Genomic DNA, 24272 nt, shown 5'->3' on the forward strand with positions numbered 1-24272 from the left:
GTCATGTAATATCACTGCTATATTGGTACATAGTGTGATAAAGTGGTTTTCCAGGATAAACACTGAGTTTCAAGCATTATACCTTTAGCATAGTTACATAAATATACCCCTTAGATTGTAAGCACTCCGAGGACAGAAAAATAATTACTGAATGTAACTCACCTTGCGCTACCGCTGATAAGGCCTGAGCTAAATCTAAATGAAATGAAATATTCAGGACTTGAGTTTCACATATCTGTTGTTACTTTGATCAATTGTAATTAGAAATATGTTTCATAGTAAGACCTGCAACTTTTTAAATTAAGATGCCTTTATTACCTCTTGGTGGGAACACAGGGACGTTAGAAAAGTTGGGTTATTGCAGGTGGCCCCTACTGTACTAGAGCTCAGAAGTGACTATATCAGTGGGGTAATAGAGCAAATGGAGAAAGAGTTGGCAAAATCTCTACCACTTGGTCGTGTTTTGTGGATGTACCCTGTAAATATTCCGGGGTTTTTAAATTGAGGAAACAGATTTCATAGGGTGAAAGATCTCAAGGGAAAGGTCTAAGTTGTTTTTCGCACGGAGACTCCCTGAGGAATACACTGTTCTCTGCCCAGTTTTTATTCACTTCATGTCTCCTAGCGGCCTGCGATGCTGTCTGGGGACTTTTTTCTCTGACCATGGTTTTTCTTTGCCTGAACAGAAAGAAAGGGCCGCAGTATCTGTACGAGTTCCTCCTTCCCTCCTCACACTGTGTCTCCCTGTCTCGCACAGTAATAGGTGCCGCTGTCTTCAGCTTTCGCGTCTCTCATTTCCAAGTAGTATTCGTTCTTGGCGTCGTCTTTGGAGATAGTTAATCGGCTCTGGAGGGAGGGGCTGTAGGCTGTGTCTCCGTCGTAACTTATATATGCCAACCACTCCAGTCCCTTCCCGGGAGGCTGCCGGACCCAGTGCCACCAGTAGCCGCTACCAATATTATAACCGGTGACCTTACAGGAGGCTCTGAGAGTGTCCGAGGGCTTCACCACTCCCGGACCGGATTCCCTCAGGGTAATTTGGGAAAGGACACCTAGAGGAAGGGGAACAATTAGTTACTGCCTAACCTAACCCCAAAGCAAAGAGCATTTTCCTGCATTTCTCAGAAATACTTACATGAAGGGCAGGCCAGCACAAAAAGTAAAATAAAGAGAGATTTCATGTCTTGATCCCGGGAATCGGAACTGTATCGGGTAACTGTGACCCCTGAGAAGAGGCTACTGCTGAAAGGAGACCCTGGAGCAGCAATTTAAACCGGAAGCAGCGCCCTCTCATTTGCATGAAACCAGGAGAGGACAGAAATGTCTTTAAAACGGAGGGGACGGCCGGTTCCTAAGCCATCTCCCTCTGCTATAGACATCACATACTGACCTCACACCGGGCGGGGCCTCTGTCAGAGCACCCTCTCTCCCTCCTATAGACATCACATACTGACCTAACACCGGGCGGGGCCTCTGTCAGAGCACCCTCTCTCCCTCCTATAGACATCACATACTGACCTCACCCCGGGCGGGGCCTCTGTCAGAGCACCCTCTCTCCCTCCTATAGACATCACATACTGACCTCACCCCGGGCGGGGCCTCTGTCAGAGCACCCTCTCTCCCTCCTATAGACATCACATACTGACCTCACACCGGGCGGGGCCTCTGTCAGAGCACCCTCTCTCCCTCCTATAGACATCACATACTGACCTCACCCCGGGCGGGGCCTCTGTCAGAGCAGCCTCTCTCCCTCTGCTATAGACATCACATACTGACCTCACACCGGGCGGGGCCTGTGTCAGAGCACCCTCTCTCCCTCCTATAGACATCACATACTGACCTCACACCGGGCGGGGCCTCTGGCAGAGCACCATCTCTCCCTCCTATAGACATCACATACTGACCTCACACCGGGCGGGGCCTCTGTCAGAGCACCCTCTCTCCCTCCTATAGACATCACATACTGACCTCACACCGGGCGGGGCCTCTGTCAGAGCACCCTCTCTCCCTCCTATAGACATCACATACTGACCTCACACCGGGCGGGGCCTCTGGCAGAGCAGCCTCTCTCCCTCCTATAGACATCACATACTGACCTCACACCGGGCGGGGCCTCTGGCAGAGCAGCCTCTCTCCCTCCTATAGACATCACATACTGACCTCACACCGGGCGGGGCCTCTGTCAGAGCAGCCTCTCTCCCTCCTATAGACATCACATACTGACCTCACACCGGGCGGGGCCTCTGTCAGAGCACCATCTCCCTCCTATAGACATCACATACTGACCTCACACCGGGCGGGATCTCTGTCAGAGCAGCCTCTCTCCCTCCTATAGACATCACATACTGACCTCACACCGGGCGGGGCCTCTGTCAGAGCACCCTCTCTCCCTCCTATAGACATCACATACTGACCTCACCCCGGGCGGGGCCTCTGTCAGAGCACCCTCTCTCCCTCTGCTATAGACATCACATACTGACCTCACACCGGGCGGGGCCTCTGTCAGAGCACCCTCTCTCCCTCTGCTATAGACATCACATACTGACCTCACCCCGGGCGGGGCCTCTGTCAGAGCAGCCTCTCTCCCTCTGCTATAGACATCACATACTGACCTCACACCGGGCGGGGCCTGTGTCAGAGCACCCTCTCTCCCTCCTATAGACATCACATACTGACCTCACACCGGGCGGGGCCTCTGGCAGAGCACCATCTCTCCCTCCTATAGACATCACATACTGACCTCACACCGGGCGGGGCCTCTGTCAGAGCACCCTCTCTCCCTCCTATAGACATCACATACTGACCTCACACCGGGCGGGGCCTCTGTCAGAGCACCCTCTCTCCCTCCTATAGACATCACATACTGACCTCACACCGGGCGGGGCCTCTGTCAGAGCACCATCTCTCCCTCCTATAGACATCACATACTGACCTCACACCGGGCGGGGCCTCTGTCAGAGCACCCTCTCTCCCTCCTATAGACATCACATACTGACCTCACACCGGGCGGGGCCTCTGTCAGAGCAGCCTCTCTCCCTCCTATAGACATCACATACTGACCTCACACCGGGCGGGGCCTCTGTCAGAGCAGCCTCTCTCCCTCCTATAGACATCACATACTGACCTCACACCGGGCGGGGCCTCTGTCAGAGCAGCCTCTCTCCCTCCTATAGACATCACATACTGACCTCACACCCGGCGGGGCCTCTGTCAGAGCACCATCTCTCCCTCCTATAGACATCACATACTGACCTCATCCTGCGCAGGACCGCTGTCAGGTTTTTAAGTCATGGAGAGTGAATATGCTTTAGTGAAGTTTGAACACCACTGTCTTTCACCCTTCGTGTCATGTATTAGGATTATTTTACAACCATCATTCTGTATAAAATTGATCATAAATGAATCTAGAGACATGATCTTGGAGTGAATCGCACAGATTAGATTTTTTTTTGTTGAAAAAGGTTCATTCCTCGTATTCCATGCATTGCATTTTGTTTTTTAATTTTTAATTTATGCATTTCCATTTACAAACATTAATTAATTAATTAATTAATGTATTTAGTGATTTTTTTATATAGCACGGTATGTTAAGAAGCATCACCTCGGTTTACAATGAACAATAAATTAGCAACAGGCTTTACAATCAAATGAAATTAAGAGGAAACATTATATCCATTAATCCATTGTCGTGAATACAGTTCAGGGAAACATACATTATTTAAACAATTAGATTCTACCTTCAAACAATATTCCTGTCCTGTACTCCCAAAAAGTAAATAAAAGTTATAGATCATGAAGTTATTACTAATAGAGCCATCTTAGAAGACAATACCTGAAAGGAAAAGACTCTTCTTCCAGGTGAACAACTGATACTGAGTATAAAATTGATCTTAAATGAATCTACCAGACATGATCTTGGAGTGAATCGCACAGATTAGATTTTTTTTGTTGAAAAAGGTTCATTCCTCATATTCCATGCATTGCATTTTAACGAATTTCCTAATTTCCAGAAATTTAGTTGAGGTATTGGTTAAGAATATACACATTTTTGTGAATGTTGCTTCACTCAGCTGGTTTTCACTTCCTACCTTTAATCCATCTTTGGCGGTTCCATTTTGAAATAAGTTAAGGGAAACAAAGGGGAACCTTTCTCTTTGTCTTTTTAACACAATTGTACTCTGTTGAGAACAGTGTGCATGATATCATTTACTGCTTATCTTCCTTGATATAGATTCAATGATTTGTAAGTTGATCAATAGTTGTATTATGGCAGAAAAATCCTTATGTGACACCCAGTTCACAGCATTCCAGGGCAGGTAAGTTACTTAATGCAAGGGCAGCAGAAAAGCAATCCTGTAAATACTGCAGACCTCATGACACCCTTCAGTGTGAAGCCACACACCGGTCATATGTATTCATAGGTCTTTGATATTCTTTCTTGTTGCAAATAAAAATACCTCCCTTTTCAATCGTCCAGAACAACAAGAATTCTCGAGAGGGGTTGCCCGGACGATTCTTATTACTCTGGGTGATTGAAAACATTTTGCAATGATTTTTATTTGCATAAGTAATACAAAAAAGAATAACAGGCACTATGATTATATATGACCCATGTGTGGCTCCATGGTGAAGGGTGTCATGAGGTCTGCAGTGTTTAAGAACATAAGAACATAAGAAAATGCCATACTGGGTCAGACCAAGGGTCCATCAAGCCCAGCATCCTGTTTCCAGCAGTGGCCAATCCAGGCCATAAGAACCTGCTTTTGTGCTGCCCTTGCATTAAGTAACTTACCTGGCCTGGAGAGCTTTGAACTGAGTATCACATACTGTGTGCATTCTGGCAACTGACTCCTTTAGTTTTGGAGAAAAATCCTTATGTCAACTACATGTGATTGCTTGGTACTATGCCTAAAAGGCTTACTGAATTGGTCTGACAAATCCCTCTGATATATTATGATATTGTGAAGGAGATCAATTGGTAAACGTTTTAGAAATAGTTAAAACTGACTATTAATCAAGTTTACTTAGGGAAAAGCCACTGCTATTAATTGCATCAGTTGCATGGGATCTTCTTAGTGTTTGGGTACTTGCCAGGTTCTTGTGGCCTGGTTTGGCCTCTGTTGGAACAGGATGCTGGGCTTGATGGACCCTTGGTCTGACCCAGCATAGCAATTTCTTAGGTTTTTATGGATTGACCATATCTTGAAAAATATAATTCCCGAAAGAACATTTTGTCATGTGACAATGCTCTTTAATGGACAAATAGCATTTTAAAACTCTTTTCTTCCTATGATTTTGGTTTCTTTCAATTCTCCATTTCAATATACTGAGTTGGCTTTGTTAATAAATAAATTTGTGCAAAACTGTGTCAAGAAATTCAGTACATAATCTTCAATGTATAGGCAGGGCTTAGTTTGTGGATGAACAGCCTGGCACCCAGTTCTGCCACTTGCTAGAGCAAGGGTATTTTGTTCCGGCCCCTCTCTTTCAGGCAGCCTGCAGAGAAGAGGGTGCTAGCCTTGAGCAGACAGAGGAGGGAACAGCCACTCTGCTCTCTAGCCCCTAGGGACACTGCAGAGAACAAATGCAAATAGGTTGAATTAGCACAAGTTGGACCCTGGCTCATGAGTTTCAAATGTGTGATAAGTCAACCTTTTTTTTTGTTGCCTTAACTTTTGTGCAGTTTGCTGGAACAGTTGAGGAGACCATGAGGGAAAACGCCCAAGATTGAAGAGACAGGAGGTGAAAACCTGTCAGCCCTGGTGCTTCTGCTGCTTCTGGATATACACACACATATATATGTATGTGTGTGTGTGCATGCGTGCGCACTTCGGAGAAAATTCACGCCAAGCCCTGGCCCTTCTCCCTCACGCAGTTGCACCCAGCCCTGGCCATACATTCCCTACTCTACTTACCCTTCCTACCCTGCGCCACAATTTCACTTTCTTTTTGGCTACAAATTAATCCCTGTGTATAGATGCTATCTTCAAGATAAGGAGCAGTTCCAATGTTTTATCTTCCTATTGGTTTCCCTGTAATTTGCTTGTGAACATGCTGAGTCAGTTTTGCTCCTAAATAATTGTTTTTGTTTTTTGTTTACAAAAAAAGTACATCCAAAAAATTCAGTGTATATTGTTCTATGTTTTTGTACCATTGCATGAATTGATAGGTGACATATTAGTAATGAATATGATGAGGTCATCTGTTGTGTCAGGGTTGAATGGGATATGGTAGAGTTCTTCACTGTCTACAGCATCCACTAGTTATATAATTCCACAGAATATGTTACATTGCCCAAACAAACTTGGTTATAATCTATGCATAGGCAAAAGTATAGGGCTTCCATTTCAGTTTAGCTCAGAAAGGTTGACCTTGGTATTATTAAGGTTATAGTACGTCATTTGACAGCAGACCCCACATATGGTATCAAGTTGTTTACAAAGTGAGTTAAAAGAGGAAGAGGCTTATATATTTATTTAGTGCTTATATTCTGCAACATGCATTGGATTTGATCAATATGTATGAAATATTAGCATAAATCATAGAACATAGAAATGATGGCAGAAGAAGACCAAACGGCCCATCCAGTCTGCCCAGCAAGCTTTCACACTTATATTTCTCATACTTATCTGTTACTCTGAACACTGAGGTAAGGGCCCTTAATGGTAACTTTTTGGTTCTAATTTCCTTCCATGCCCGCCATTGATTAGAGAGCAGTGCTGGAGCTGCATCAAAGTGAAGTATCAAGCCTAATTGGTTAGGGGTAGTAACCACCGCAATAAGCAAGCTACTCCCACACTTATTTGTTTACCCAGCCTCTGCAATTTAGTCCTTGTTGGTTGTTGTCTGAACATAAATCCTCTTTTCTTCATCCCCCTGCCATTGAAGCAGAGAGCTATGCTGGATATGCATTAAAAGTGAAGTATCAGGCTTATTTGGTTTGGGGTAGTAACCCCGCAGCAAGCAAGCTACTACCATGCTTATTTGTGAATGCAAATCCTTTTTCCCACATTTCCTCTTGCCCTTGAAGCATAGAGCAATTTTGGAGTCTCATTAACCATGTGTATGTTTATTGAATAAGGGTATTAATCATCAGGTAGTAGCAGATATTCCCGCAAGCCACCCCCATGCCATTTCTCTAAATCAATTCATGCCTGTTCACAAACCCTATTCTTTGGCAGTTCAAACTGAGTTGTTTGCCTTGGATCATTCTGCACCTTGATTGTAATATTTATGTATTCATACTTTCACCTGATTAGCATTTAAATGAAAGGAAAAAAGGGGTTGGATTGCTAAAAACATAGTGATGAGAATTACAAACTGATTACATGCTGCAGAGAACAATTTTGTACTGTAGTATTATTAGCTATCAAAACCGAAGAAAATTTGCATGCCCAGCCTTGAAAAACATTCACTTGCTTTGTTTTGCCATGTTTTGATTACAAAGATATTTTTCATTGTAAATATTTTTGTATTTTTTCTATACTATCTAATTTCTGAAGCTCAAAAAGGGTATATCACACTCCAAACTTTACTTACTTATTGATTTATGGCGAAGGTTATTTTTATAAAGAAATTTTTCATGAATAATTTTCCTGAAAAACATAAGGAAAAATATAATTAGATTTTATTTATTTTCAAAAATCTGTGTATTTTGACTCTAGGAAATGCATTTTAAAATCCCAGTGATATCACCAGAGCCATCCCACTCTGTCACATTTATTAGAAATAATTGATAAAATGAAAATATATATATATCTTAATACAAAATAAAGTATAGTGGTTTCAAATAAGCTTTCTCAAAATTTCATAACTGTCATTTCATATTCATTTCCTTTTCAGACATTGCTCAAGACTGACAGGTTTGGTTTTTCCATGAGCAATGGCAGGATTATCTCATTTAAATTAGACTTTTGAAAGGATTAATTCTAGCTTACCATAGAATTCTTGAAGGAATAATAATTAAATATTTCTGATATTTTATTTACATCTTGCAGTATCAGAGAGAAATGATATAATGATAATCCACATTTTATATAGCAGAAAACATGAAAAACATGAAATAAACCATTTTTGGAAAGATCATTTCCAAATATTCATTACTGGTATTTCATTTGCCAGAGGTAGGCAACTCCGGCCCTGGAGCGCCTCAAACAGATCTGGTTTTCAGGATATGCACGGTGAATATGCCTCAGGTATATCTGCATGCACTGCCTCCATTGTAAGCAAATATATCTCAACCATATTCAGTGTGAACCTCCTGAAACCCAGACCTGTACGTGGACTCCAGGTCTGGAGGTGCCTACCCCTGTTAATACTCCCTTCACTTTCATCCACAAATCGAGGTCCTCAAGTGCATCCCATGTAAAGTGGAAGTTATGAATTCAAGAAACTTGAGGGTTCCGATTTTAAATATAAATTCCTGTTTGAATAGTTCATCAAGAAGTTACATGGAAAAGGAATGGATCCTGTTTTTCTGAATTCTGGTGCATATACCTGGTTTTATAAAAATGTTCCTGTCAGGATATTCTTGGACCACATAAGCTACGGCAATTTTGGGGTGATTTGGACATTAAAAACAAAAGTTATTAGGAACGCAAAAATGGAGCTCTGATAAATGTTCTCCCCTTTGGAAAGCAGGATAAAACTAATCTTCGGAGCAGTTAATGCTAATTTTACTAACAGCAGCTGAATATCGCTGAGTTTCATTAACTTAGCCCTGCATTAAACCTTTCAGGGCTAAGTTAATCAAACCGTGGAAACGCAACTCAGTTTACTGGCAGCATTTATAAGATTACTGTTGGCCTTATAAATAAGTGTATGGTTGGATATGGGGACTAATTGATTAAAGGTTTGTTCCAGACTTATGCATTAAATGAAAACCAAAACAAAACATTATTTTCTAAGGGAGAAAAATGGCGCAAAACTTTAAACGGTCAGTCTATTTGTTTTATTTATTTATAACATTTCTAGTCCTCCTCTTCCTATACAATAATTCAGTCCCCAGTTTTATATTCTCTAGAGGAGCTCTTCTGCTTTCTAAAATGCCTTATTTCAGGGACCCCGCGCTGAGAATGCTATAGAAAGTATTGTATTCCATCCTTGTATAACTCATTTCATTTCACCTAGGAGTGATGGCGGTTCCAAAACGTTTACATAAGGAGAGCTCCACATGCTTTTGCATCTTGTTGAATAAAAAATGATTAAAAAAAAAAAAAAATCCCCCAGAGGGCTGTAGTATTTACACGAGTTATTCCCTCTTGACACTTGTGTTATCTCCTACAGTTGTGTCTAGCGCTGTCTTCGGTCTTCGCGTCTCTCATTTCCAAGGAGTATTCGTTCCTGGCGTTGTCTTTGGAGATAGTTAATCGGCTTTGGTGGGAGAGGGTGTAGTATGTCCTCCCGCTGGAGCCACCAGCAGATCCCAACCACCCCAGTGCTTTCCTGGGAGGCTGCCGGATCCAGTGCCACGCGTAGCCGCTACCAATATTGTAACCGGTGACCTTACAGGAGGCTCTGAGAGAGTCTGGGGACTTCAGGACTCCTGGATCGGATTCTTCTATATGGTAATTTGGGAAAAAAACAAATAGGGACAAAAGAGGGTGGAGTGAGATTAATTGCACCGATATTATCCACACTACTCCAAAATACGCACATGAAGGGAGGGTCAATAGGATGAGAATAGGATTCTTGGGAATGAAAACTCAAAGGATCACCAGCTCTAGCTGTGATGATGATCAGACTATTGCTGGTAAGAAGTGGAGCTGTAGCAGTTATTTAACAGGAAACAAAGGGCGGTTGTTTGCATGAAACTCAGGGAAAGCAGAGATGTCTTTAAAAGAGAGTCGACGTCCAGCTGGAGAATGTGTACATCTGCTATAGAAATCAAATACATTCTGCATATTTTATCGAGTAACGCGAAGGAAAGGTAACCCTGCGTTTGTGAAGTCAGAATGCCACGGATCTCCTCCTCCAGTCCCGAGGTTGTGATTGTGATTCTGGCACCATTCCGCAGAAGATCGATTTTTAAAGTCCTTGAGATGCGGCATAGGAGGGGAATTTAGATTCCTGTAAACACGCAATGGCGGTACCGACGCCTATTCCTCGCTATTTGCATATCAGGATTGCGTGGGCACAGGCGGATGCAGTGTTTGCCAATGGAAACCTGCAGGGGGCAGCAGCAATCCCAGCAGTTGCGGGGAGGTTGCACTTGCAGCCGTGGGGAGCGGACCCCATTCCTGCTCTGAGGGTCAGGGTGTCTGGCCGGAGGCTCCAGCTGTGGGGGGGGGGGGGGGGGTTTCACTGCTGTGGGCCTCCTCCCACACTATCACCTCATCACCCCTGGTCCTTCCCTCTCAGAACCCAAACCAAACTTCCAGCTAGGAAACGTTGGCCAGAAGGTGACAAAACCCAGCGCATTGCTGGAACTGGACGTCAGTTTACCCAAGGTACGACTAGGCCTAGATTTTGGTTTGCTATGGCCTGAATTAAAATTAGAGAAAAGAGAAAGAGGAAGCAGCTCCGGCTGCAGGCTAATCGGGGTATAAAGAAGGATTTCTTACTTGTAGTCAGAAGAGCTGGTGCGCGAATGTCTGAGATCCCGGCCACCTTCTTGGGCTCACTTACCTTTAGCATAAGCAAGGTTCCCATATTCTAGGGTCAGTCTGACCATCTCTGGCTGTTTCACGACTCAGGACCCAATTCCTTCAGGTCATTTGGGATCGGCCACCTGTGCAGAATACTTTAGGCCAATTATTGGTTGAAATGTTGCACGCAGTCATTTCTTAAAGGATATTAAAGTATTGTCTGTGGGATTGGCTGAGAATTTAGGTGCTTGAAAAGAAAAAAGACAGAGGTTCCTGCTTTGAAGGAAGCAAAGCAGAGCTTTCTCGGCAGTTCTGCAGGTACAGACAGGAAAGACGAGTAAGCTCCCTACTTACGGTGAGCCTTCAGCTAACGCGCAGTACTGGCACATCCAGAGCGCTATATACAAGCGATATAACAGGGAATCTCTGCTAATCTGAGAATCCCCGCTCTGATTACAAACAATGCTACTGTAGTTATAATTGTTCAATGTATCCTGTGAAAATAAAAATGTAATATTTCCAGGAGCAAGAAAAAAGTAGCACTTTTGGAAACTTTCCCAGCCTGGAGGTCAGGAGTAGCCCAAAGGCTGAAAACCCGCTGGCACTGTAGTGAGCTTGGGCAGGTCACTTCTCCCTCCATGACCTCAGGTACAAACCTCTGACCTGATTCACTAAGGCTTTTCTGCCATTCTGTCCTATGGGAGTGAATCCGGTCCTCTGGGGGTGGAAAAGTAAGTGTCTGAGTCTGAAGGGTCAGAAAAGGTGGAGTAGAAATCAGAATGAGAGTTATTACTGAGCACAGTGCTGCCACTTGTAATACATAATGATTCGCAAAATCCTTCTGCACGCAACGTGTTTTAAATTGAGAGCTGCATCTTTATTCGTTAATTAATGTCTTTAACATTACTTCTAGTTATGAAGACGGAAACCTTAGAAAAGTTTATTTATTACAAGTGTCTTCCATACTTTACGGGTTGGAATTAAGAATATCCCCAGGGTAATAGAGCGCAAAGGAGCTCTTTCCATAAACAGCAAAATATGTGTTAATTGGTTATTTTGTGAGGGCTTCTAGATTTTTTTTCAGTCGAGGAATCCAGAGAGAGGTCTGTATTGTTGTCCAGAGCACTCTGCCATTTTTACTCGGAGACGCCCTGTGTACTGCACATTTGTAATTCACTTCATTTAGAACATAAGAAATTGCCATGCAGCGATGCTCTGGGGGACTTTTTTCTCTGTCCATGGTTTTTCTTTGCCTGTACAGAACGAAAGGGCCGCAGTATCTGTACGAGTTCCTCCTTCCCTCCTCACACTGTGGTCTCTTGCACAGTAATAGGTGCCGCTGTCTTCAGCTTTCGCGTTTCTCATTTCCAAGTAGTATTCGTTCTTGGCGTCGTCTTTGGAGATAGTTAATCGGCTCTGGAGGGAGGGGCTGTAGGTTGTGCCTCCGCTGGAGCCAACAATATATGCCAACCACTCCAGTCCCTTCCCGGGAGGCTGCCGGACCCAGTGCCACCAGTAGCCCGAGGTACCAATACTGACCCCGGTGACCTTACAGGAGAGTCTGAGAGTGTCCGAGGGCTTCACCACTCCCGGACCGGATTCCCTCAGGATAATTTGGGAAAGGACACCTGTAGAAAGGGGAACAATTAGTTACTGCCTAACCTAACCCCAAAGCAAAGAGCAGTTCCCTGCATTTCTCAGAAATACTTACATGAAGGGCAGGCCAGCACAAAAAGTAAAATAAACAGAGATTTCATGTCTTGATCCCGGGAATCGGAACTGTATCGGGTAACTGTGCCTCTCTGAGAAGAGGCTGCTGCTGAAAGGAGACCCTGGAGCAGCAATTTAAACCGGAAGCAGCGCCCTCTCATTTGCATGAAACCAGGAGAGGGCAGAAATGTCTTTAAAATGGAGGGGCCTGCCAGTTCCTAAACCATCTCCCTCCTATAGACATCACATACTGACCTCACACCGGGCGGGGCCTCTGTCAGAGCACCCTCTCTCCCTCTGCTATAGACATCACATACTGACCTCACACCGGGCGGGGCCTCTGTCAGAGCACCCTCTCTCCCTCCTATAGACATCACATACTGACCTCACACCGGGCGGGGCCTCTGTCAGAGCACCCTCTCTCCCTCTGCTATAGACATCACATACTGACCTCACACCGGGCGGGGCCTCTGTCAGAGCACCCTCTCTCCCTCCTATAGACATCACATACTGACCTCACACCGGGCGGGGCCTCTGTCAGAGCACCCTCTCTCCCTCCTATAGACATCACATACTGACCTCACACCGGGCGGGGCCTGTCAGAGCACCCTCTCTCCCTCCTATAGACATCACATACTGACCTCACACCGGGCGGGGCCTGTCAGAGCACCCTCTCTCCCTCCTATAGACATCACATACTGACCTCACACCGGGCGGGGCCTGTGTCAGAGCACCCTCTCTCCCTCCTATAGACATCACATATTGACCTCACACCGGGCGGGGCCTCTGTCAGAGCACCCTCTCTCCCTCCTATAGACATCACATACTGACCTCACACCGGGCGGGGCCTCTGTCAGAGCACCCTCTCTCCCTCCTATAGACATCACATACTGACCTCACACCGGGCGGGGCCTCTGTCAGAGCACCCTCTCTCCCTCCTATAGACATCACATACTGACCTCACACCGGGCGGGGCCTCTGTCAGAGCACCCTCTCTCCCTCCTATAGACATCACATACTGACCTCACACCGGGCGGGGCCTCTGTCAGAGCACCGTCTCTCCCTCCTATAGACATCACATACTGACCTCACACCGGGCGGGATCTCTGTCAGAGCACCGTCTCTCCCTCCTATAGACATCACATACTGACCTCACACCGGGCGGGATCTCTGTCAGAGCACCCTCTCTCCCTCCTATAGACATCACATACTGACCTCACACCGGGCGGGGCCTCTGTCAGAGCACCGTCTCTCCCTCCTATAGACATCACATACTGACCTCACACCGGGCGGGGCCTCTGTCAGAGCACCGTCTCTCCCTCCTATAGACATCACATACTGACCTCACACCGGGCGGGGCCTGTGTCAGAGCACCCTCTCTCCCTCTCTCCCTCGGATTATGATGATTATGCCGCCTTCCTTTTGTGCGAGATCGAGTTTTAGTAAATCTGTGATACATGGTCTTGGATGGCTCAAGCAGATTAGATATTTTTGTTGTTGTCAAACCTTGCATTTTTCTGGTAGGTCATGCACTGTGGTTTAATTTCAATTTAAATTTGCAGAAATATACTCATTAAATAAATTAGCAGTAAACACATTTTCTTTGTGAGTGTTCCTTCACTCAGCAGTTTTCCGCTTCCTATCATTCTAATGTTCTGTCTTTGGCGGATTCATTTTGAAACAAGCTGAGGTAAACAGAAAAAGGGGGAATTTTTCCATTTGCTTTTTTAACACAATAATTATCCTTTGAGGACAGTGATTATAGAGGGTGTTGTGCATGATATGAATTATTGTGTATTTTCCTTAACATAGATCCAATAATCTGTAAATTGATCTATACTTCTATCATGGCAGAACAGTTTTTACTTTAATTACTTCTGATTGCTCCTATGGCTAAAAGACTTCGAATCCCTCTAAAATATTCTGGTATTCTGAATGAGATCAATTGATAATCATTTAGGAAAAAGATAAAACAGACTGGGATTTTCCCTACCTTACCCCCGCAAAAAATAAAAATCCTGAAGGAACACTCTCATTAATGGAGTGAGGATGCCCTCTTCAGATCAAATAGCATTTTAAAACTATTTCCTTCCTATGCTTTAGATTTCCTTCAAATTTCCATTTCTATATACTGAGTTGGTTTTTACTAATAAACATCTTCTAATAAAAAAAAGTGTCAAGAAATTCAGTACATAATGTTCAAAGAGTAGGTGGCCTTTTCAAGACGAAGAGCACTTTCAGTCTTTTAACTGCCTATATTTCAGTTTGCTCAGAATCTGCTTTTGAAGATAGAGTCAATATTGCTAATAAATAACTTTTCTGCAAAAGAAATGTCAAGAAATTCAAAATATATTGACACCACTGATAAAGGGATATCATGAGAACCGGCTCTATGGGATTTGGTAGAGTTTCTCATTCAGTCTAAATCATCCACAACTAAATAATTCCTCAATGTTACATTGCCCAAGCAAACATGATTATGATTTAATTAAAAGAAGCTGAATAGGGTTTCCATTTCAATTTAGCTCAGAAAGGAAACTGTAGGTGTTCTGAGTTCTGACTTTTACCGAAGGGGCTTCTGCCTGCATGCCAGCAGGACTACACTTTGGGAGTTTAGGCAATGTAAACACACAGCTACAAATACTGGGATTGTACCTGGGAACTTGAACCCACAAATACCCTCACACACACTCTGACTCTTTATATCCGGGTTCCAGGCATTTCTGACAGGTTTATTTAAGCGCTAAGAATAAGTAAAATCAGATCTCTCTCTCTCTCTCCCGAAAGGGGGAAAAAGCACTAATGTGGATTTTATATTTAAAAAAAACGTTTCTTTATTCGTATACAATACACAGAAAATTGAGCAAAAACTAATATATTACACTATGTTAGCAACATGGTCGCATACATGATAATAAATAATAACTTAATACCTATACAAAAATACAGCATGAAAACAAGGGTCAAAATAGCATGACACTACAGTAAAAGATCAATTTTAGTGGCACTTCATTATTTATAGCTTAACAAATGCTTATTGTTTCCAAATATGGGTATAGCACATATGACTTCATTAGACAGAAAAAAAACTCCCTAGACACAAACAGAAAAAACAGCAATACATAAAGCTGCATAAAGATGACTTCATTAGATATAAAAAAAACTCCCTAGTCACAAACAGAAAAACAGCAATACATAAAGCTGTATAAAGATGACTTCATTAGATATAAAAAAAACTCCCTAGTCACAAACAGAAAAACAGCAATACATAAAGCTGCATAAAGATGACTTCATTAGATATAAAAAAAACTCCCTAGTCACAAACAGAAAAACAGCAATACATAAAGCTGCATAAAGATAGTCATCTTTATGTCATTAGATATAAAAACAGTCATTAGATACAGTCATTAGATATAGTCATTAGATATAAAAACAGCAATGCATAAAGCTGCATAAAGATGACTTCGTTAGATATAAAAACAGCAATACATATAGATGGATAAAGATGACTTCATTAGATGTATAAAGATGACTTCATTAGATATAAAAACAGCAATACATAAAGCTGCATAAAGATGACTTCATTAGATATAAAAACCACAATACATAAAGCTGCATAAAGATGACTTCATTAGATATAAAAACAGCAATACATAAAGCTCATAAAGATGACTTCATTAGATATAAAAACAGCAATACATAAAGATGCATAAAGATGACTTCATTAGATATAAAAACAGCAATACATAAAGCTGCATAAAGATGACTTCATTAGATGCATAAAGATGACTTCATTAGATATAAAAACAGCAATACATAAAGCTGCATAAAGATGACTTCATTAGATGCATAAAGATGACTTCATTAGATATAAAAACAGCAATACATAAAGCTGCATAAAGATGACTTCATTAGATGCATAAAGATGACTTCATTAGATATAAAAACAGCAATACATAAAGCTGCATAAAGATGACTTCATTAGATGCATAAAGATGACTTCATTAGATATAAAAACAGCAATACATAAAGCTGCATAAAGATGACTTCATTAGATGCATAAAGATGACTTCATTAGATATAAAAACAGCAATACATAAAGATGCATAAAGATGACTTCATTAGATGCATAAAGATGACTTCATTAGATATAAAAACAGCAATACATAAAGATGCATAAAGATGACTTCATTAGATATAAAAACAGTAATACATAAAGCTGCATACCACCAATCACACAAGATTAACAAACTGCAGCAGGAAGGCGGTCGCTGATAATGGAAGGGTCTGTGCTCAGAGGTTTGCAACGTTTCCCGCTGGAGCAATGTGAGACTCCGCGATAGTTGCATCGGACGCCCAGATCTAATTTGTTCTTTTTTACACTACATACAATAGGAATATTTTCACCGGCCTATTAGTTTTTCTATGAACAGAAGGTTTGCTACATTGCAAATTGTGGGAGATCCAAAATGGCGTCTTGAAGGAAGGCTGTGTGAGGAAGCACTCTTGATCGCCTCATACGAAAAGAAAGGGCAGAGTCCGGGTTGAAACTCCGACAACCCCGACCGTAGCCCTTTCTCAACCTGCAATAGAAAGCTTCTTCACGCCGGCAAATAGATCTCCGGGAGGCGAGTCTGTGATTGCCGCTGGATTGGAGTTGATTCCAGCGGCCTTAGACCTGAATACTACCTTAAGCCCCGGAGCTCCCGCGGCTCCCGTACCGCCGACCCACATACAACCCCTGCTTCTGGGTCAGAACGCTCACCTCACCGAGGTAGTAGTGGAAGGCCCTTTCGGAGTGGAAAAGGTGGAGAAAGTTGTGGAGGCTGGCTCGGTTACGGTGATTCCCGAAAAACCTCAGCAGCAACAGCTGAGTGAGGTCGGAGAAAAAATATTTAGTGCCTTGCCGATGACATCAACGCCAGAGGGGCAGGAAGAAATGGCGGCGGCCTCAGAAATCAGGCATCAACGCCGTCAAGAAGCGCCGGTAAGCGTAATTTTACCTTCTCTTGAGGATCAAGGGCAAAAAATTACCTTGGAGAACGTATGGACTGTGTTATTGGAGTTGAAAACCTCAATAGTGAATATGTCTAGTATTATTTCAACTACACAGAATCAAGTACAAAGTTTGGACCCAGTAGTGAAACAACATACTGAAAATATTGAGAATTTACAAGAACAAATCACTCAAATAAAGGAAGTACAGGTTGAATTGATAAAATCTGAGAAGAATAATATAAGAAGAACAGAGAACATAGAGAATCAAGCTAGATATAGAAATCTGAGAATATTGAACTTTCCCCGTGTAAAGTTGATCTCTCCCATGGAACAACTTAAAAAATTTCTACAAGAAAATTTGCAAATTTCTTCAGATGCTATACCTCCTATAGAAAAGATTTTTTATATTAAATCTGGGGAGAAGCCAGGGAAAGGACAAGAAAATATAGAAATACATTCACAAGATTTGGAAAACCTAACGGGGTTCCTGGAACAGTCTATGGAAGAACAGATAGAATTTCGGGGAACTTTTTGTGTAAGATTCGTGCTTTCCTCGGACAGAGACACTGTTTTGAGGTTATTTCTCCGTAATAGGAATAAACTTTATCTTGGCGGGAAAGTTTGGGTCTATCCAGACATTACAAGAGATATGCAAATGCGCAGAAAGCAATTTCTACAGATGGCTCAGGAAGTTAAAAATCTGGGAGCATATATGGTGATTCGTTACCCTAGCAAATGTGTTGTAAAATTAAATACTCAAAGATATGTGTACTTTGACTCTCAAGATTTACGTAATTTTCTTGTTTCACGTAATTCCTTAAATAATGCTACCTAAGTTTCCCACGGGATTGGAATTAATAAGTGTTGTACTTCCTTCTATGTTTTAACAAAAATTTGTTTCCTGCTGCCTAATTTTGGAAATTTTGGATCTCCGATTACTTTATAAATTGGATGTATAATCCATAATCAGTATTATTTCTTTATGTAAATTTGATTTAATTATGAAAGTACTTGTTTGATTATGAATATACGAATTTTTGCATTGGCATGCATTTAAATTTTTGCTGTTTATGTAAGCTGAAAATCAATAAAGAATAAATAATAAAAAAAACCAATACAAATTGTGAAGCATTTATTAAATGAGTGTAATCAAGCCTCTTCAGGTCACATTCCCAGGCGTGACCACCTATTGATTTTATTATTTATTTAAAGTTTTTATATACCGGCAATCATGAAAACATATCTTGCTGGTTTACATAGAATGGGGGTGCAATAAAATACATAGAACTTAAGAACAAAGAACTAGAACTGTGGTGACAGAAGGTACAGTTACATTTAACAAGGTGGCCAAACTTGGAGTAGGAAAAATAGAAAAGAGGATAGAAAATGGTTAAACAATATACAATTTAAATGTAGTATACAAAATAGATAAATGTTATAAACAAACGGCAAGGTGATTTAGGAGTTATTGGATTGTGTCATTGAGTTGTGTCCGGAAAGGCTTGCTTGAATAACCAAGTCTTAAGTTTTTTCCTAAAATTTGGGAGGCAAGGCTCCTGTCTGAGGTCTGTAGGAATGGAATTCCACAGTAGAGGGCCAGCTGTGGAGGTGGCACGATCTCTTACGGTAATGTGTTTGGTCGTTTTCGCTGGGGGAACCAGGAGGGAACCTCTATATGCATCTCTGGTAGGTCTGGTGGAATTATGTACTTGGAGAGGGAATTGGAGATCGAGAGTGGTGAGTTGATGTATAGTTTTATAGGTGATAGTTAAGGCTTTATACATGATATACTGTACAGCAGTTTCTGAAATCAGGGAATAACATTTGAGATGTTTATGGTGTGTCTTATACCAGGGTTCCCCCCGAGGAAGCCTTCACCAGCGAAACAAAGGCCTTGTTGGGCTTTTCACCTTTCTACCTGGGACACGATACACTTTATTGTATATGAATAAAGAGAGTTTTTTAAAATATAAAATCCACATTAGTGCTTGTTGCCCCCTTTGGGAACTTTTTTTCCCTGTGTATTCAGCACAGCACTTTATATATTACATATATTGCCCAATTGTTTTACATATAAATATGTCTGTATGTCTATGTGTGTGTGTATGCAGCAGAGCTTACATTTCCAAGATCAGTCTGCTCTGTCACATCCAGGAAGCCTTCTCTCCTCTCCTCCAGCTGTTATCAGTCAGTTCTGTCCCTTTACCAGTTATACTTTAGCAGTATATCTGAAACTCTGTTATGAGAAATGATTGCAGTGTTCCCACAACACAGTCCAAGCTGCCTCTGGTAATTCCGATCCCCTCTCATCAGATTCAGAAAGGGTGTAACATCTTTGACAAACTTTATTTATATACGAATTTGTGGGAAAGTTACTGTTCTAATTTAGTTCTAATATGGTTTGAATTCAGTTCCTTGTAAAGCCTTTTACGCTGCATTCATGTTCTTTGTAAACCGATGTGATGTTCCTAATGAATGTCAGTCTATAAAAAACATTAAATAAATCAATCCTAATTTCTCCATTTAAAAAAGTTAATTTCATTCAATCGCACTTACAAGTAACCATCTTCTGACTTCCTTAGGGAAGCTCTGGAAATCATCTCTCCGCCCCCTAATCATGGCAGCAGATTCCCCAGGACTTGGAACTATTGCCCCAAACCTGCGGTTTCCCCTCCGCTAGACCCCCCCTCACTTCCCTCATCCTGGGAACTCCGAGGTAATAAGGCAGTAACAGGGAATCGCCAGTGCTCCGCCCAGGCTGCCCAGCAAGCTCTTCAGGGTAGGAACTGCTGCTCCGTGTGGGTTCAGCAGTGAAAATCCTTCATATCCTTCATTTCCTATCCTTCATTTCCTTCACTGGCTTCCCATAAAATTTAGGTTCACCTTCAAAGCATTAATGATGATCCACAAGGACATTCATGGCATCGCCCATCTTAAACTAAGCACTCATCTCCGTCCTCACACATCAGACAGACCAATCAGAAACACATACAAAGGATCACTATACGCCCCACCGGTCAAATCCACACTAAGAAAGCGAGCTATTTCCACAGCAGGGCCCACCCTTTGGAACTCTCTGCCACCGGAGCTTCGGCAAGAACCTTGCCATCAAACATTTAAGAAACACCTCAAAACATGGCTTTTCAGACAAGCCTTCCCGGAATCCCAAGACCATTCTGACACCGGTTAAAGGACATAACAGGACATAATTGGGTGCTGGGATCCCCCCCTCCTCAATTATCTTAGCCTATTCCTTCTTTTCTTCCTGACATACAGCCCATACTTCTTGTCCCCCACCCTTCTTATCTCTCACCTCATATCTCTTATCTCTTCTTGTTCCCCCCTGTCCCTCTCTTCACACCCTGGGTCATCAGTTTTGCTAAGGTAACCCAAACTATTCTACTTAAGTGTTAAAGTTAAGGATAAGGATCATGCTAATATTTACCATTAATGTTTTAAAGTTCTAATGTGCTAATGTTCTTTAGGGTCCCCTTTACGTTCTATTCGAATTGTGCATATGTATTCATATTTATTTTTTATTCTACTAGACGCTATGTACTCATATTTATTTATTCTACTAGACACTATGTTTTAATGTAACGCCTTAGCTGCGATTGTTCTGTTGTATTGTAAACCGATATGATTTGTAAATCATACAAGAATGTCGGTATATAAGAATTCAAAATAAATAAATAAATAAATAAAATGTTCTGCTCCTTCACTGCCTGCGCTTGTGCAGGGAGGAAGATGATTCAGGACCTCGGCCAGTGGGTCCCCTGTGTCTACCGGCTCGGAGCATAGGCGGCCAGCAGGGATTTCATACAAGGGCAAGGAGGGATCCGGGGGATGGGCGAGGGTGGGGGGTCGGCCACTGGCCGCCAGGTACTCATTTTTCAGGAAGGCGGAATGGGGGCAGGACACCTTGTGAAGGTGGAAGGATTTGGGAGGGCTGGGACATGGCTACAAGGCATTACAAGAATTAATTGTTTCTTTTGTTTCATGGGATGTTGTCTTGAGAAGCCGCGGGGCAGGGGGTGAAGGGGTTGTACTGGGTTATTCCAAGACCTCTGGAGAGTAGTTTGGCACATTGGGGACGGGCCAGGTTAGGGCGCTACCGACCCTGCAACATTTCATCCCGGAGCATCAGGAGGTGCAGCCCAATGCTCTGGCAGAAAAGTTAGCGACCCCTTTTGTTTTTCAGGAATTAACTCGGCTTGCATTTTTTTTTCCTAATTAATATTACCTGGTAATTCATTTGCATTGAATGACCTAGGCATGAGCTGCTTGGCATTCAATTTGCAAAAATATGCATGCAAATCAGATGCAAAGCAGCTCATCTTAATACGGGAATGTTTTGGGGGTACAATATTGGAATTATCGAGAATGTCTTGCAATATCACTGCAATATTGGTACATAGTGTGATAAAGTGTTTTTCCAGGATAAACACTGAGTTTCATGCATTATACCTTTAGCATAGTTACATAAATATACCCCTTAGATTGTAAGCACTCCGAGGACAGAAAAATAATTACTGAATGTAACTCACCTTGCGCTACCGCTGAGAAGGCCTGAGCTAAATCTAAATGAAATGAAATATTCAGGACTTGAGTTTCACATATCTGTTGTTACTTTGAATAATGCTAATTAGAAATATGTTTCATATTAAGACCTGCAACTTTTTAAATTAAGATGCCTTTATTCCTTCTTGGTGGGAACACAGGGACGTTAGAAAAGTTGGTTTATTGCAGGTGACCCCTACTGTACTAGAGCTCAGAAGTGACTATATCAGTGGGGTAATAGAGCAAATGGAGAAAGAGTTGGCAAAATCTCTACCACTTGGTCGTGTTTTGTGGATGTACCCTGTAAATATTCCGGGGTTTTTAAATTGAGGAAACAGATTTCATAGGGTGAAAGATCTCAAGGGAAAGGTCTAGGTTGTTTTTCGCACGGAGACTCCCTGAGGAATACACTGTTCTCTGCCCGGTTTTTATTCACTTCATGTCCCCCAGCTGCCTGCGATGCTGTCTGGGGACTTTTTTTTCTTTGCCTGAACAGAAAGAAAGGGCCGCAGTATCTGTACGAGTTCCTCCTTCCCTCCTCACACTGTGTCTCCCTGTCTCGCACAGTAATAGGTGCCGCTGTCTTCAGCTTTCGCGTCTCTCATTTCCAAGTAGTATTCGTTCTTGGCGTTGTCTTTGGAGATAGTTAATCGGCTCTGGAGGGAGGGGCTGTAGGTTGTGCCTCCGTTGTAATTTATATATCCCAACCACTCCAGTCCCTTCCCGGGAGGCTGCCGGACCCAGTGCCACCAGTAGTTGCTACCAATACTGACCCCGGTGACCTTACAGGAGGCTCTGAGAGTGTCCGAGGGCTTCACCACTCCCGGACTGGATTCCCTCAGGGTAATTTGGGAAAGGACACCTAGAGGAAGGGAAGAAAGTTACACGCTGAGCTCAGCGCCAAAGCGTACGGTGGGTTCCCCCAACGTCCGAAAAAAATACTCACCTGAAGGGAGGAGCAGGAGGAGGAGGGAAGGAAGCAGCGATTTCATGTTTGGATCCCGGGAATGAAAGCAGAGGGCTCACTGCGCGGCTCAGAGGAGCTCGGGCCCTCATTTTAAACGGAAAACAACGCGCACTGATTTGCATGAATCGCAGAGGGCAGAGCTGTCTTTATAAGGGGGGAGAGGCCGAGCTTCTGAGTCAGTCATCTTCTCTTACAGAAGCTTTCAGAAATAAAGAATGCCTAGGAAACCCCTCAGCTTTAAAGTAGCCTTGGTGAAAGGCGACCAGAATGCGGAGGGTTTCCTCCTCCCTGTGTGGAAAAGATCGACCTTTTAAATAAGACTCTGACATGTGAAGCAGGAGGCAATACAGATTCCCGTGCAAACACAGGTTCGGGTTTGGCTTTTCTCCACCCGTGTCCGATTGTCCGTTTCTCTCTCCTCATGGACCCAGCAGTGCTAGCGGACAGAGAGAGGGCTGTGGGGCGGTGAGGAAGAGCCGCCAGATGGCAGCAGGACCTGGGATCTGAAAGGCATCTCGGACAGTGCCAGGCACCAACTCCACCTCTTCCACCCTGATGCAGCCGGTTGGGTGCTGAGCTGCAGTCTCCTGGGCGGCGTGTACCATCCGGCACCGTCGCTGCATTCAAAATATACTCACTAGAAGCCCCCAGAAGTGAAGGTTGAAGTTAATTTAGGACTGGACCTAAAATTATTTTGCATTAGACCCCTCTCTCTCTTTCTCTGGATTAATTGAAGAAAATCCGGATATTGGGACTTTTGACCTTGGAGAAGACACATTTGAGTGAATCTAACTGAAGTTGTGTGCTAAACGATTTTGTTTGTTATCGCTTGCATATCTCACCTGACATAAAAGGGAAAGCGAACAAAGCTGACTTCAAAGTAATGGAGTTAAAAAGACGTATATATCAATTTCTAATACATCAAGAAGTTCTACAGAATGTATTGATTCACTATATAAATCAGGAAAGTATGGTGAATCCTACCACCCACTTAATCAGTGCTTCCTTGTATGGAAGGAATAATCGCCAGTAACTTCTTATTTTAATCTAATGGCTGCTCATATCCATTTTTATTTATTTTCTTTACTCGATCACTTCCATCAAATTGGAAGTGATTCAGAAGAAAATTATAAAGCAACGCGCAGGTATGTAATAAAATCATACCAATGAAATTAAAAATAAAACCACCTTCCCTGTCCACCCTAAATATTATACAATCTTCATAAGCAAAGGACTCTTTCCGCCTCTAACCTAACATCAAACCATCACCCGCAAAGCTATTCCGCAGGTTTACCAAATTAATATCATTCCTGATCATCCTAATTTCTCCATTTAAAAAAGTTAATTTCATTCAATCACACTTACAAGTAACCATCTTCTGACTTCCTTAGGGAAGCTCTGGAAATCATCTCTCCGCCCCCTAATCATGGCAGCAGATTCCCCAGGACTTG

General features: G+C 42.7%; 1 protein-coding gene and 1 gene segment (V, D, J or C); both read right to left on the reverse strand.

Moving 5' to 3' along the window:
• LOC115078499 overlaps positions 1 to 24272 on the reverse strand; it is a 167127-nt gene that overhangs the window by 122173 nt on the left and 20682 nt on the right. The gene's annotated exons all lie outside the window — the stretch shown is intronic.
• LOC115078823 lies at positions 668 to 22886 on the reverse strand. The segment is given in 2 exon segments: positions 668 to 1052; positions 1136 to 1224. Coding segments are annotated over 2 exon segments (369 nt in total).

Source organism: Rhinatrema bivittatum, chromosome 16 (genome assembly GCF_901001135.1).
Source record: "Rhinatrema bivittatum chromosome 16, aRhiBiv1.1, whole genome shotgun sequence".
In the NCBI taxonomy this organism is placed as follows: Eukaryota; Metazoa; Chordata; class Amphibia; order Gymnophiona; family Rhinatrematidae; genus Rhinatrema; species Rhinatrema bivittatum.